This window comes from Phoca vitulina, unplaced genomic scaffold (assembly GCF_004348235.1).
Source record: "Phoca vitulina isolate PV1807 unplaced genomic scaffold, GSC_HSeal_1.0 scaffold8, whole genome shotgun sequence".
In the NCBI taxonomy this organism is placed as follows: Eukaryota; Metazoa; Chordata; class Mammalia; order Carnivora; family Phocidae; genus Phoca; species Phoca vitulina.
In genome coordinates this window covers 38,466,850-38,481,820 of record NW_022589711.1, presented here as the reverse complement: position 1 = coordinate 38,481,820, position 14,971 = coordinate 38,466,850, and the positions used below count along the sequence as shown (strand labels likewise).

The 14,971-nt window shown below is 40.7% G+C and overlaps 1 protein-coding gene across 2 annotated transcripts in view; it reads left to right on the top strand.

Annotated features, from left to right (window-relative positions):
* LSAMP (limbic system associated membrane protein) overlaps positions 1-14,971 on the top strand; it is a 637,357-nt gene that overhangs the window by 582,139 nt on the left and 40,247 nt on the right. For both annotated transcript variants that reach the window (XM_032406601.1, XM_032406602.1), the window contains exon 4: positions 5,932-6,066. In XM_032406601.1, the coding sequence (XP_032262492.1) occupies positions 5,932-6,066 (135 nt within the window). The remainder of the gene's footprint in view (positions 1-5,931; positions 6,067-14,971) is intronic.

Here is a 14,971-nt window from a genome sequence, read left to right as displayed (position 1 = left end):
GCTCAGCAGGAAGCCTGCTTCTCCCTCTCCCACTCCCCCTGCTTGTGTTCCCTCTCTCGTTGTGTCTCTCTCTGTCAAATAAATAAATAAAATCTTTAAAAAAAAAAAAAAAAGGAACATAGGGAATCCTGATTTCAAGCCTACCATTTAGAAGGGCAGAACAGTTTCTAAAAACTGACACCAGATAGGAGGTAATGGTTAAGTATGAGTACAGTAACAGAATGTCATGCCCCAGGAATAAAAAGGATGTGTAGATGGCAGCTTCCGGTTGGATGCTGAGCTCAAACTGTCAACTAGCTGATTTTTTGTATGTGAAAGCAAAAAATGCAAACCGTAATGAATTGGATCTCTCTGGATGCCAAGAAAAATAATGCCAGGGCGTTCTTCTTCATTTGGCTCATGCTCATTCATAGAGCCAAAGCCAGTTGTGAATCTTTCCTGGCATTGTGCTTGCCTCTGGTTTCTGGGTACTAACTACACCCTTTGGGGCTGCAGAAGGCATGGGAGCAATTTGCATAATCCACACCCTGTTGTGTCTTCCTATTCAAATGGGGAACGTTTCTACAGCAGAGTAACCAAGCCCTTCCCTTCCATGTAGCTCAAATATCTCAATAGTCAAATGCCTCATTCTCTAGAGAACTCTCTCTTCTTTCATTTCCATCCCTCGAACTCTTCCTTAAAATCATCCCTATTGTATCACCATTGTATGTCTTCAATGCAGTGTTCCTCCCTGTGTCTCCTTATTCTCTTATGATTGCTACTAATGACAATTGTGTCTGCCCCCACCCCTGTCTTCCTTCAGTCATGGATCATTTACCTCCCCCCCCCAACTCTGTCACGATGGGTGGTGAGAGGTGGGGATGAGAAGTGGTTTCAACTTTTGGACAGAAACACTGTCAAATGCTAAAGGATCTCTCAGCTGGGATGTGAAGCTGAGAAACAAAACTTCAAAGATCTAGAGAGAGGCATGGCTGGAAATATAAACAGAACCCCATCACAGGCATATTTCTTTTTAGATTTCTTGTGTTTTTTCCCTCTTCCTTTTTTTTTTTTTTTTGCATGTTTGTGTAGAACGTGATGTACCAATAATAAAAAAAAAAAAAAGTAGGGAAGGAAGCAAAGAGAGGAACAGGTGAGTACGTCCTTAGGAAAAAAAAAGAAAACATGAAACGTACTGTAAGAACAGAAACTTGTTACAGTATTTGAAGTTAGCACAGAAAACTTCAAATGGCATCATTGATTTGCAATCCTTTTTTCTTTTATTTTTAGAGGTAGAAGTTCATAGCTTGCTTTTGCGCACACTGTTCACTCTCCTTTCCAACCACAGGCCCACACAAACTCACACGCATACGAGCACACGTACCTTGCAAGGCAAGCTCCATTCCTTTGCTTTTCATTAATCTGTATGTGTGTTTGTGTTAAAGCTAATCTGTTTACATCCACTAGTAAATATTCAAATTTAGGAGAGTAAAGAGAATGTCAATCCCATTTCAAACCCACCTTCCCTTCTGTGAGGGAATGATCTGCAGAGATATTATACTAAGACTCTTCTCAGAATCGGGGGAAAAAATGATTTCTCTGTCCTAACATGTATGAATCCTTGGAATTCTACATTTTTAAAGTCATAAAACGCTCAAATTTTAACAAGTTTTCTAAATGCTATTTCCTGTACCTCAAATAAAGAAAAAGAAAGATATCATAATGATTATTAGGATAGTAGCCTTTTTTTTTTTTTTTTTTTAATCTCAAATAGGGCACTTGTTGTCATCTCTGGGGAATTTTCAAGAATAGGCCTGTTCTGTTTAGTAAGCAAATATTTGGGTTTTAGTGAATTTGTATGCTGTTTCCTAAAAGTTCAAGTGAATGGTTAAATATAAATAAATCGCTATTTGTCTGTATGCACATGGGTATGTGGGAAGGGGAAGGAGGGGGGTGGGGGCAAGAGAGAGGAAAGAGAGAAAGGAGAAGGAGAGAGACCAGTGCCACGGGAACGTATTTAATTTCAAGTGGCTGCTTGCTTCCAAATGCCTGGTTGACTTTGGAAATCTGAATCAATCAACATTTCGGATGTGAACTCCACAAGTATCACCAAAGCACAATATTCTGAAGCTTCTAAGACGGTGGCACCTGGCATACTTTAATTGGCGTGATTCCTGGCTGATTTGCCTCTACGTTAGGGAACACAGAAGAGAACACTTTCCTCTTGCTGTTAGCTCTAGGCCCTTCTTTCTGACTTATGAAGAAATATTAAAAGAACTAATATGTACAATTTGAGTAAACAGTGACTACGAGGGGATATGCTAATTATGTGCAGGAGTTTGAAAGGTGCATCCACTGAGGAGGACGAGAAGTTATTTAGCCTGGTAGCTGAAAATTGCCAGGAGACACAAAAGCACATTAAGCAAAGGGAGATTTAAACTAAACACCAGATCCCAGAATAAATATAACACTCAGCGACGTGAGCAGGCTTGTGGAAATAGGTTGAGATGTTTAAAATACCAAAATATTGAAATTTGCATTTCAAGCAAACATTTATGCCAGGGCAGAAAATAATAGATAGGAACAAGAGAAAGGCCCACGTTGTAGCCAGGGGGCTTTATTCCAACCAGAGAACGTCACAACAGGTTGTCACACTCTGGCCTGAGAGCCTTCTTGAGGTTGAGAGAGTAGAGGGAAATGGGGACAGGACCCTTGGGTTGAGAGCAGCTAGTCAGAGTGAACTGAAAGAATGGAGGGGAAAAGTGCCCTGAGGGGGACAGATATACCGGGGCAAAGGGAGAGGAGCAAGAGAATCTGAGCGCATTTTAGAATTCTGACTCAAGGTGAACAACGTGTACTCCATGCTTTGAACAAAAAACTGCACTTGATCAGATAAAAGGTATGTCATGGTGACTGTTTCCACCTGGGGGCTCTGTTGGTATCACCACACCTTTTTTTTTAAGATTTTATTTATTTATTTGAGAGAGAGAGAGCGCCTGAGAGAGAGAGAGCACGAGTGGGGGAGGAGGGGTAGAGGGAGAAGCAGACTCTCTGCCGATGCGGGACTCGATTCCAGGACCCTGGGATCATGACCTGAGCTGAAGGCAGACACTTAACCGACTGAGCCACCTAGGCGCCCTCGACACACCTTTTTTTGAACCAACAACTCCACCCAGCAAATCCATCCTCAGGACACAGCCAGAGATGCCCTGTCCAGCTTTTCAGCAGCAGAGGACTCAGCATACCATTTCTCCCCCAGTGAATCGAAAAGAATACAGTGTTGCTGGCCATCTCTAAGAAGACTGCATTTGTTCTTAACGGACAGCTCAGTACCCACCCAGGAATGAGGTTGATGGAGGTGGGGGCCTGGCAGGGAAGAAATCCTACACCATTCAGAAATCATTTGGAACCCTTCTTTCTTTCTTTTTTTATTTTTTTTATTTTTTATTTATTTATTTGACAATGAGAGAGAGCACAAGCAGGGGGAGTGGCAGGTGGAGGGAGAGGGAGAAGCAGGCTCCCCGCAGAGCAGGGGAGCCCGACTTAAAGATTTTATTTATTTATTTTAGAGATAGAGAGTGCACAAACCGGGGGAGGGGTTGGGGAAGGGGCACAGGGGTGCTCAGCATGGAACCTGATGTTGGGCTCCATCTCACGACCCTGAGATGATGACCTGAGCAGAAACCAAGAGTCAGACACTTAACTGAGCCACGGAGGTGCCCCAAACTCTTCTTTTATTACAATATACCATTATTCTCAAAATCAGTAATGCTGTCTTACTGTCAATTCCACCGCTGCTCTCCAGATTTTTTTAAAGAATTTATTTATTTTTGTGAGAGAGAGAGAAAGAGAGAGCAGGCACATGGGGGGGGGGGCGGGCAGAGGGAGAAGCAGGTTCCCCGCTGACCAGGGAGCCCAATTTGATGCAGGGCTCAATCCCAGGACCCCGGGATCATGACCTGAGCCGAAGGCAGACGCTTAACCATCTGAGCTACCCAGGCGCCCGTGCACTCCAGATTTTTTAATGAGTTTACACCTATTTTGGCCTGGAGTTGTCAACACTGCCATTTGTCTTCAGGGTATTTGCATTTAGCTACAAGATTTTAGCATCAATTAGTTGACATGACTCTCAGTCCACAGTTGCAAGTATGTAGGAAAGATTGTTTTTTTCCTCCAAGCCCAAATTCTTCCCAGCTCATCCAGTACAGCAGACTATTACCCTTCCTAAGATTTCTGTTTTCTTTCCTACAACATTCTACTTCTGCGGCATGTTAAGTCAGGTCTGACTGTTTCCCTGAATGTGGAGAAGAAAAAAGGTGAAAACACAGACAAGGGAAAAAATTAATCTTTTATAGATAATATGCAGCTATTTACTTAATAGACTAATTCTAAAACATTTTTAGTAGAAACATGTGCTAGATAATGTGCAGGACTCCAGAACCAGATAATTCTATATAACTACTGCCTTTTGTTGTTGGGATTGTGTAGTCTCCTCAACACTAGTGATAGTGACAATTGACAGAAGACTTGAAGCTTAGAATAGTCCTGACAGTTGTGTTACAGGATGCTATCAAAGAGGCCCTGTGTTCTACTGGGAGCCTAGTTAACAGGCTTGGCTGACATATTTAGACAGTGAATTTGTCTCTGTGCTAGCTGTCTGTTATGTTGATTTGGCCATTGGGGAATTTCCAGAAAAGGAAAACAGCTTGTGGCATTTGAGCAAAGCTATTAATTGGTACCATTTAGTGTGGGATGACCAAGAGCAAGATTTCTTCACGGGGCAGGACCGTGTCCTTTTGCACCCTCCCAACTGCTTTATCCTAACCCAACAGCAATGGGGTTTTGTAATTTGTTCAATTTAGAGGGTTCAATTTAGCTGGAGTTAAAGAGGGTTCAATTTAGCTGGAGTTAAAGTCCATAGGCCTTTTTGACCAAGCTCTTGCCCTGCTCAATGCCCTTTCCTCTTCATCTTCTTTTCCCTCGGTTCCTTTTCCTCCTCTCCCACTTCCTATTCCTTCTCTGGCGACCCCCGCCCTCTCCAGGAAAAAAGTCATTTAATCAATTATACTCCACAGGAGGGGAATTAAACAAGCCTGCCTGTCTTGAAACTTCATTACTAAATGGACACATCCAACTTTGCAGAACTTTCCAAAAAGGACCTCCAGAGCCCTAATCCTAACTGATTAAGCCAATGATATTGAGCTCCCTACCACCCACCCCCCATGTGACACAGTCTGTCACAAAGCACAGCATCAGCAGCACATCCTCATCTATCTGGTTCCTAGTCTGAAAGCCTCAATGATGAAGCAGTTTGACACTGAGCAAGGAAACCATAACTACATGACAGGGTTTTAAACATGACCTTTGTAAACAGAATTCCACAGAATCTGAGGGAGAAGAATGAGTTTCTCAAAAGGAAACCACTTTTCCTAATAACAACTTTGGTCGGAAGCGTGTTTTGCCACATGGTGTAACTGATGGTAACAGTGCTTCGACAGTAGTCCCTCTGAGCCCTTACAACTCTGTGCCCAATTCCCACTGTGTTCTGAGCCCTCAACCAGTGACTAATGCGTGTAGATGCATAAACACTCTAGCTTCTTGACCCTCAGTCAGGACAACTTTGAGGGGGACATCTGCTTTCCCCAGAGCTCCCTGATGGATTAAACCAAGTTACCCTGTGTGGGATGAGACCTGTACCCTCTCTTGGCTTCTTCCTCTTCCAGGTCCCACTTTCCTACTCACCTACTGGTTTTTCCTGAGAATGCTCCTTCCATAATCACGTTCACATGACTTTTTGTCTTGGGGTCTGCTTCTGTGGGACCTGACCTCAGACAAATGCATTGTCAAATTATTAAAAAACCATGTGTATTTACTGCTTCTGAAAAGAAAACATAGGTGTTCTACTGCATATTTTAAACCTAAAAAACAATCATGCAAATTTCTGTTTTTCAGGGAGAGAGTTTGAAGGAGAAGAAGAATATCTGGAGATCCTTGGCATCACCAGGGAACAGTCAGGGAAATATGAGTGCAAAGCTGCCAATGAAGTCTCCTCGGCGGATGTTAGACAAGTGAAGGTCACTGTGAACTGTGAGTATAGCAAAAGCCAGCAGGTGCTGTGTGCCCAGGGCCCACCTCTACCACGAGCAAGCCCTAAAGATCCCATTAACAAAAGAACATCGCATTTCAAGCAGATGCCCTTCTGGTCAGGGATGCACATTTATACATTGGACACATCCAAGGGCAGGACTCGGCCTTTGAACTAGATAAATCAACTCTACCAACTCTAAATATAACCCATAATGCATTTAACAATACAGTCTGTCTTTTACTCAGACTACAGAATTAAGAAAACATGATCAGACAGCCCTAGCATTTCTGGCAATCACTATTTTGGTCTTTGTGGAGATTAAGGTCACACCACTTTGGAAAAAGAAACAACTCATATCTGCTTCAACTGGAATTTCTCTTATTGCATTGTTTATCAGAAGGCAATAACCCTTCATCTGCTATTTAACTAATTGGCCTTGAGAACAAATTCAAGTCACTGTGGTCAGGTTATCATGTGTCTCCAATGGCTACCAGGGATACTTGATAAATTAGTTTGGCTATTTGTCCCAAAGTATGGGCATTAGAAACGAAGATTTCACTAAGATGCATAGGTAATGGGCATACTTTGAACTTCGCAGATGAAAAGATCCTTAGATGTAGTTCAAAAGACAGGGGGCGGGGGGTGGATCCATATGATGTATGTCACCCAGCAAAGGAATAAAGAGAATTAGTTTACCCTGTTCAGTTAGGAGTGACTTTTCACATCATTCAAATTCAAGTTCCCACATCAAACAATTGTGGCTAGTGACAGGGACAAAGGGACATCCTGACAGTTCTCCCTTCCTATGCATTTAGTGCACACACCCATACAAATACATCCCCTACACACCCATATATACATATGCACATATAACACACATACATGCATGTACATAGGCACACAGAGACACATGCACAAACACGTTAACCCATATTTGAAAATGTACTCTAGACCATTGTAAATTACTTCTCATTATCTTAAGCCTTCCATGCAGTTACCTATGTACCAGCGATTCTATATAAATTCTATATAAATTCCTTGTCATGGTAGATAGAATTGACTCCATTTTAGGGTTTGAGACTCTGAAGCCCAAGGAAGTAAAATTGCTTTTCCAATGTAGAAGAAAGTGTAAGAAAAGGGATTCAGACTCTGGCCCATTTGATTCTAAAGCCCATGTTCTCAGGAGGAAGAGGAAGAGAAGGCGTTTTTCAATCCTTAGTACCCAACATGGGCAGTACTGGACTAACGGAATTACATTTAATTCTCACATTAAACTCATGAGATAAACATCATTAGTTACACTTTAAAAATTTGTAAACTGAGGCACAGAGAGCTGAGGAAACTTGCCTGAGGTGACCTGGTCTACACCGGACTGCACCATTTCCCATTACCCTGCTTTAGCCTTGCAGCTTTCCTAGACAGACAGTGAAATCTCCTTCACCCCAATATCTAGAAGAATCCAGTACATAGGACTCTGCCATAGACACTTATGGCAATCATTTCCAAGAAGCGAGGGGTACATTTGATGAGCTCTGAAGTGCTTTTGTCCTGGCGCTGTCTGCGATTTTTTTTTTTAGTAATAGAGTTTTGATATGCCAGTATTACTATTCTTTTTCAGGGCTGGGTGTGTTTCAAAGACACATTAATGATCTCAATGTTATAAAATGCTTTAGGACCTTTTTTTCACATGAAAGGCAATTTCTCTGGGTGTTTATGTAAGTTTATAATTAGGTTAGTTAGGTTCTTTTATGTACACACAGCCATGCCATCATCTTCCACCTCTTCTCTGACTTTTAGAGTTAAGATTTCATTTTCTCTTAATTGACCTTCATCTTAATTAGATTTCTGAAAGTCCAATCATGGAGTACATAGAAAATATTTATGCTTCCATTGTGTGAAACATCAAAGTGGCCCGCATTGCAGATGGTTCCCAAGATCAAAGCCAGCCGCCTGGGCCCTATTATTAGCACAATTAGTCTGACATTGCTCCTTCTTGACTGTCCCCATAGTGTAACTTAGAGCAGAAGAAAATACTGATAATTTTTAAGAAAAGGCTTTTATGAAGATGTGAGCTTTTCCTAGTGATGAGTGAACCATGGAAGAATATAGACAGAACCTCAAGATTCTGAAAAGATATCTAATAACAAATTACATGGAGTTTTATAATGAGCTTAGTTAAACATACAGAATGTATGTCCTAAACAACAGCACCTAGCACATACCTGACCTTATAAAAATTGCTCAGTGAATGTTGACTGAGTGAGTAGGTAAAAACTCATAGGTAAAGTCTGCCCTCTTAACATTTCTTCAAACTCAGTCACAAATAGGAAATATATTCTAATATCAATTTCCTTTGTAATCACCTTTTTTACCAACACTGCATAAGCTGTGTTTATATTACATTAAAACAACTAGCCATTGTACCTGTTGTACTGTTCATACAATATGTCCTATTTAAATGTAGTTGTATTAAGTAGATGAAGTCTCCAGGATTGAATTACAGAACCAGGTCTGGCTAGAAAAACTTGGTCCTACAGAGAAATATCCAGTATTACCTGCATCACTTCATCTAAGCCTCTGTACTGTGAAAGTGTCCCATTATTTAAAGGATTCCTCTTCCTTTTCAAAACACAGGGTTTGGGATTAGTTCAGGGGATCAGGATGGCTAAGATAAATAATGACTAAATAGCTTATTGTAATGAAACAGACCTTGAGTACCACTGGAAAAAAAAAATCCCAATGCTGGTAATTTTCTCCTACAAGCATTTCATTGATTCATTTACTCAGTTGCCAACAGATATTTGTTGCAGGACACTGAGAAGCTAGAGTAGTAAATAAAAGATGTAGACACAACAGTTTCTCCTGTTTACGTCATAAGCTGGATTCTACGATCTCTCCTTTTTACTTCTCTTGGATAATCCTTCTCCACGGTTGGTTTAGAGCATTGCATATAGCCATTTGACAAGCAAAATCTATTTTCTAAGTAGTGAGAGGTCCTGGAGTTTACAGAAGCTAAATTATTGACCTGAAATCTCTTCAACTAAATAAGCTTATTATTAGTACAATAGACAGGACTCCTGGTTTCTTGTATCTTACTTACAGTACAGCTACTCATTTCTTCCATACCATCCCTAGGGACAACTGTGCTTTCTTACAGATTCCCTCAATTTCAGTTCTCATAGTGTATTAAAAGTAGCTACTTGGGTTTACCTCATCCTAGTGCCCAGTATCCTGAGGATAATATCTAGTGCATAGTCAACAGTCAATAAATGCAGACTGTTAAGTTTATCTGGATTCTCCTTAAACTGAACTCTTTTCCTGTTTCTGTAGAAATACTTCTCCAAAGCTGCCCCCAACTCTCAAGCAATCCCTCCATCCCATTAACCAGCTAATATTCCTACTTTCCACCTTCCCACAACGATGTCTCCAACTAGGTTCACACTACCAGGCTATAACTTCTTTCTCCTCTATTCGTCTCCCTTTGAACTCAGCTCTGCCTCCACATTGATGTCCAGAACTAACTCAACACAGATGGGGGGGACATGGACGCTGGCATTTCTAAGGCTCATGCTTACATTTGATAGCCATTTATTAGAGGAGGTAGAGGTTACTTACCATAGAATCTACAACTGGGACTGGAGACATCCACTGTCTCCAGATAATATATATGCATTTTAACTGAACTCTTAAGTGCTTTGATTCAAAAATCACCTAATGATGAGACTTCAAGAAAATGACTGCTCATAATGGAACCAGAGTGGCTACTTTCTCTGGATATTCATAGCTACAGCTACGCATTCTCCATGCCAACCTTTAGTTTATTCTTATATTTGGCATGGTTTCAGTAAAGACATGTCCTAATGCTTATGACTCTATTATGGGACCTTCAGAGGAAATATCCAATATGAATCCAGAGTATTGAAATCTTCTACCAGGGGGCGCCTGGGTGGCTCAGTTGTTAAGTGTCTGCCTTCGGCTCAGGTCATGATCCCAGGGTCCTGGAATCGAGCCCCACATCGGGCTCCCTGCTCGGCGGGAAGCCTGCTTCTCCCTCTCCCACTCCCCCTGCTTGTGTTCCCTCTCACTGTCTCTCTCTCTGTCAAATAAATAAATAAAATATTTAAAAAAAAAAAAAGAAATCTTCTACCATAACTTCGCAATGTGAACAAGAACCATAATTTTCTGAATTCCTTCAGAGTACCAAGACTGTGCTAGAGGTTTTGTATGATTCACTGTAGTCATCACATTGACAGTGGCTAACCAAGGAGGGAGGTGTATTGGGCCTGAACTGCCCCAGCAAGGAGATATTTACTTTATCTGACATTATTTAGTATGTTAAGTTTAGTATTTCTGGGACATAGTGTTTAAAAAAAAAAAAAGATTACTTTAAGTTAGTTCTATTATCTTTAAATTCTCTAAAGATAGTACCTTTCTTATTGCCTCTATTCTGTGCCCCTCCTCCGTTTGTCCACCATTGCACACTAACCCTGAAAGATAATCAAATCATCCGTCTACAGAGAGGACAAAAACAGAGCTCAGAGAATATAAGCATTGTTGGCCATAAAATCAAAGAACTTGTGAGTGGCAGGTAGAGTTGGGATTCTGACCCAGTTCTAACTACACAGCCCTCTTTCCTTCTAAAACACCATGTGAATAATAGTAATACAAATAGTAAATGTAAAATAATAATAATAAAAGTAATCACCTCAGGTGTTAAACGTGCTCTCATATACATGATTTCGTTTGATCTTTACATCAAACCTGTGAGACAGATTACAGGGGTCATCATCTCCATTTATAGGTGGGGGGGCCCAGGAAGTCAACATGTCACCCATAGGAGATGATAATCTAAGTGGCACAGGCAGAAATTGAACTCACAACTCCTAATTTCTAATGCAGGTTTATACCCCCTAGGTCACTGCATGCTGTGCCATTTTGGTACCCTTTAATAGCAGAAATAGAACATTTACCTTTTAAGCTACCAACATGTTCCCCTAAATGGTATTTTTCCCTATTAGGAATTCATTTCTCTTTAAAGGAACTCATTCAAATGGAAGCCCAGAGAGGTTCAGAGCATGGGCTTCAAAACATGGGTTCAGATCTAGACTCCATCAAATGCTGGCTATGTGAATTTGGACAAGTTATTAACCCTCTGTAAATCTGTCTTCTCATTCATAAGCTAGGGTTAATAAGTCTTATCTCTGATAGCTATTACTTGGATGAAAAGAATACCTAAAGCCTAGTAGAGTGCTGACATGGTAAATGCCCACAAATTGAGACCTTTATTAAGAATTTTGTTCTTTTTATATTATTATTCCAAAAAATTAGGATGATTAAGTGAATGACATTTTGTTTGCTAGACCACTGTCACTGTTATCCTATTCATTCTAATTGAAAAATTCTTGTTATTGGTGATATAAGATGAAGAAAGTCCTTATTAATATTTTCAGAACCCAGAATTTTGAAGTAATAAAGACTGGAAGAGTCCTTTGAAAATTGTAGGCTATTCCAAAGTCACATAAAGAATAGCAATGAACTCTGTGCAGCATTATTATTAAGCCACATTTTTATTATAATGATATTTTGAGCATGGACATCTATTATTTTAACTATACTAGGCATGCTGCAATGTGATTTGTAATAATTTTTCTTAGCCTCACCTATACAGAATTCATTACAAATGAATTTTGAAATGTTCATTCCAATAAGCCATGAGTTAACAGACCTGCACCATTGTGTCATCTGAGAAATATTAGGAACAATGACTTCTTTGTACATTTATCATTATCTGTGAATTTACCTTGGTAGGAGAAACTTCCTAGATTTTCAAGGAGAGAAGCAAGTGTTTGGCCTTTGTAATTGACCAGTGTCATCCTATCCCAAAATTAATGCACCTAAAAGTGTTCAACCTTAATTTGCTGTCACCTTTCCCATACTGGCATCTCTGAGGAGCTAATAAATAACTTATTACATAGTTATTCAGGCTCTAAACAAATGGAGAAATAAGTAAAGGAGATGTATGAGAGGCCCAATTGCCCCCATTATTAGAGATTAAGATGGATAGAGGTAGTACTTAGTGTGGGGGACTTATCTCTCCAATCATGGCAGCCCTGGAATGGGGCAGGCCTACTCACCTAAGAGCAGGAAGCAGAGAGCCTGAGTAAGACTTTAGTGTGAAGAAACAGAGGCGAACCCCCATTCCCTGCCAGAAGGTTGGTCCCAAAAGGAAGCAAGGAAAGAGATGAACCAAAGAAACCTCATTTATTCTTCCCAGACTTTTCAGTCAAAATTATTCCTTCCTTGTGGGTCTCAGAGCAAGGAGGTATACTAAATAAGTCCCACCACATAGAAGGAAACATCCAGAGTAAGGAAGAACTCTCCCACAAAACTGTACAGCTGGGACCTGCATTCCTGGTTCCATGGTGGAGGGGCTGGAAGCCACGTACCATGGCATTATTATGTTGAGGTGCCACAGCCATGAGTGTGAGAGGTGGAGGTGATAGAAAGTGTGGAATTGGATCTAGGTTAGGGCTGGTTTAGCAAAAAGGTAGTCATCATTAAGGGTTTGTCACCCATAACCATGTGGCTCCAGAAATTCACAAACACTGGTTAAAACTCATTTTACAAACTGAGAAATTAAACAAGTCAATAGAATCACAAGCAAGATTATCTCTCTGGCCAGCATGCTACAAACTGTGGAGTCACTGGCAGCTTCAGAACCTACTACAGTGAATAGGTGAGGATGGGAAACTGGTATTTGTTCATGGTCATCTCTTTCTCTTCTTACGTATCTTTTGGCAGAGGATGGCATCACTTAGATGCCCAACCCAGAAACCTGAGTGTTACCTTTGACACTCCTCCTTCTTTCCCTCATCCATTACATCTATTCTTGTCAGTTCTGAGGCTTCATATCTCTCAATTTCAATTCTGTCCCTTCCCTTCCATTTTCTTTATCACAAACCTAGTGCAGGCTATCTTGGGTTCCTTCAGTACTCTCAAAGTGGACCTCCCTGCCTCTGGTTCCAGCTTTTTATAAATGAGGAAGGTGAGGCAATATGACTCTAGACAAAGCACTATCTTCTGTAATGAGGAAGGACAGTGAAGTATAGAGTCTGGATTTGAGCTCATGTCTATCAAACTTTAAATCCAAACTCTTAACCTCTGTTCAGTGCCCCATCTCTATACAAATACCTCCCCCACCAACACCACTACCACCAATTATTCCATTATCTTTTGAACTAATGTGCTCTAATGATCCATATAGCAAATCACCAAATGAAAGAATTTTATGTGGAATCTTGGTGATCATTTTAAGTTAACTCCTTTTTTTTTTTTTTAAGATTTTATGTATGTATTTAATTGACAGAGAGAGAGAGAGAGAGAGAGGGAACACAAGCAGGGGGAGTGGGAAAGGGAGAAGCAGGCTTCCTGCGGAGCAGGGAGCCCAATGTGGGGCTCGATTCCAGGACCCTGGGATCAGGACCTGAGCCGAAGGCAGTCGCTCAACCAACTGAGCCACCCAGGCGCCCCAACTCCTTCTTTTAAAAGAAGAGAAAGAAAAAGCTCAAACTGGTGCAGACACTTGGGCAGGCCATAGTTCTGGTTAAGAGTCAAAATCTGACCTTAGGTTTCCTGTTTCTGACTGTTAATCCTGACTCCTAACTCATAGAACAGATAAATAAGCTGTAATTTTGAAAGTTAGTAATTTAAGGGTTAAATGAGTTATGGGTATGAACGTACACTTGGGTCATAATGATACCAACTGCCCATTTGTGAAAGATGGGCAGTTTTGACTAGAATTGTTTTTTTTTTGTTTTTTGTTTTTTGTTTTTTTTAAAGCTGGAAGGGTTACCAGAGGTCATTAAAGTGTGGTTCCCTCACTTTATAGGTAATAAAACCAAGGCTCAGTAAGATAAATTGTGTGATGAGAGGTCCACACAACCAAACAGAAATTAAATTCCAGGACTCCTAGTTTCCACTCATCTGGCTGCTTTTTTGTGTCTATACAAAAATGAGTAGATAGGTCTAAAATAAAACAGCCACCTCCACCACCCGCTTTGGCACATCTGTCTACACAAGGGCTGCTGATGCTTATCCAAATGTGCTTTAACTCCTCCTCTCTCTGGCAGTGATTTCAAGATGTCCATGCTGATGTAAAAATGAAATGGGGGATAAAACTGCAAACTAACCTCGTGGTTTTGTGCATCCTTTTAAACTAAGAAGGTCAGAGTCTTCTATAGGCAGGAAACTTGGAAAATAGTTTTGAATATGAAGACAAAAATCAAAAATGAGGGAGCCGAACCAAGTGCTAAAGAGCAGAGATTTAAATAATTTTGTGTACTAGAGTTCACTTTGCTAATTTCTCTAAATAAACTTTCTCCTCTACAAAATCTAAACAGATTGTTTGGGTCTATTTTTGACTTGAGCACAGAGCCAACCTACCATTTTCTGGCAAATGACCTTTGGGCGGAAAAGTCCTTTTCTCCTTGAAGGTCCATAACCTGTACAAATACAGCATCGTCAAGCCAGGAGCTTGAGTCTACCATCCCAGCTCAGTCATGTGGACCTGTAAACGCTTGTTCCACCCTCTGTAGGATTGTTTGAAAGAATCATAGCAAATTAGAATATTAGATGTGTTTCTGAGCTCATTTCAAACCTGCTACAGTTTTGCAGGCCCAATTCTAAGCAGAACATAAGTGTCCAACTGCCAGTGAGCGCAGAAAACTCACACACCAGGCAGGCTTCTCTGAGGCAGGGTGCACTTCAATTGTATACTCACACACAAAAGCACAATTTACTTGGGTCATAGCAACAAGGAAACACTTAGAGAAAAAGGAAAATATCTAACACTAGTTTGTTTGTTTGTTTTTCTGAATTCCTGCAACGATACTAGGCTGAGCTTAT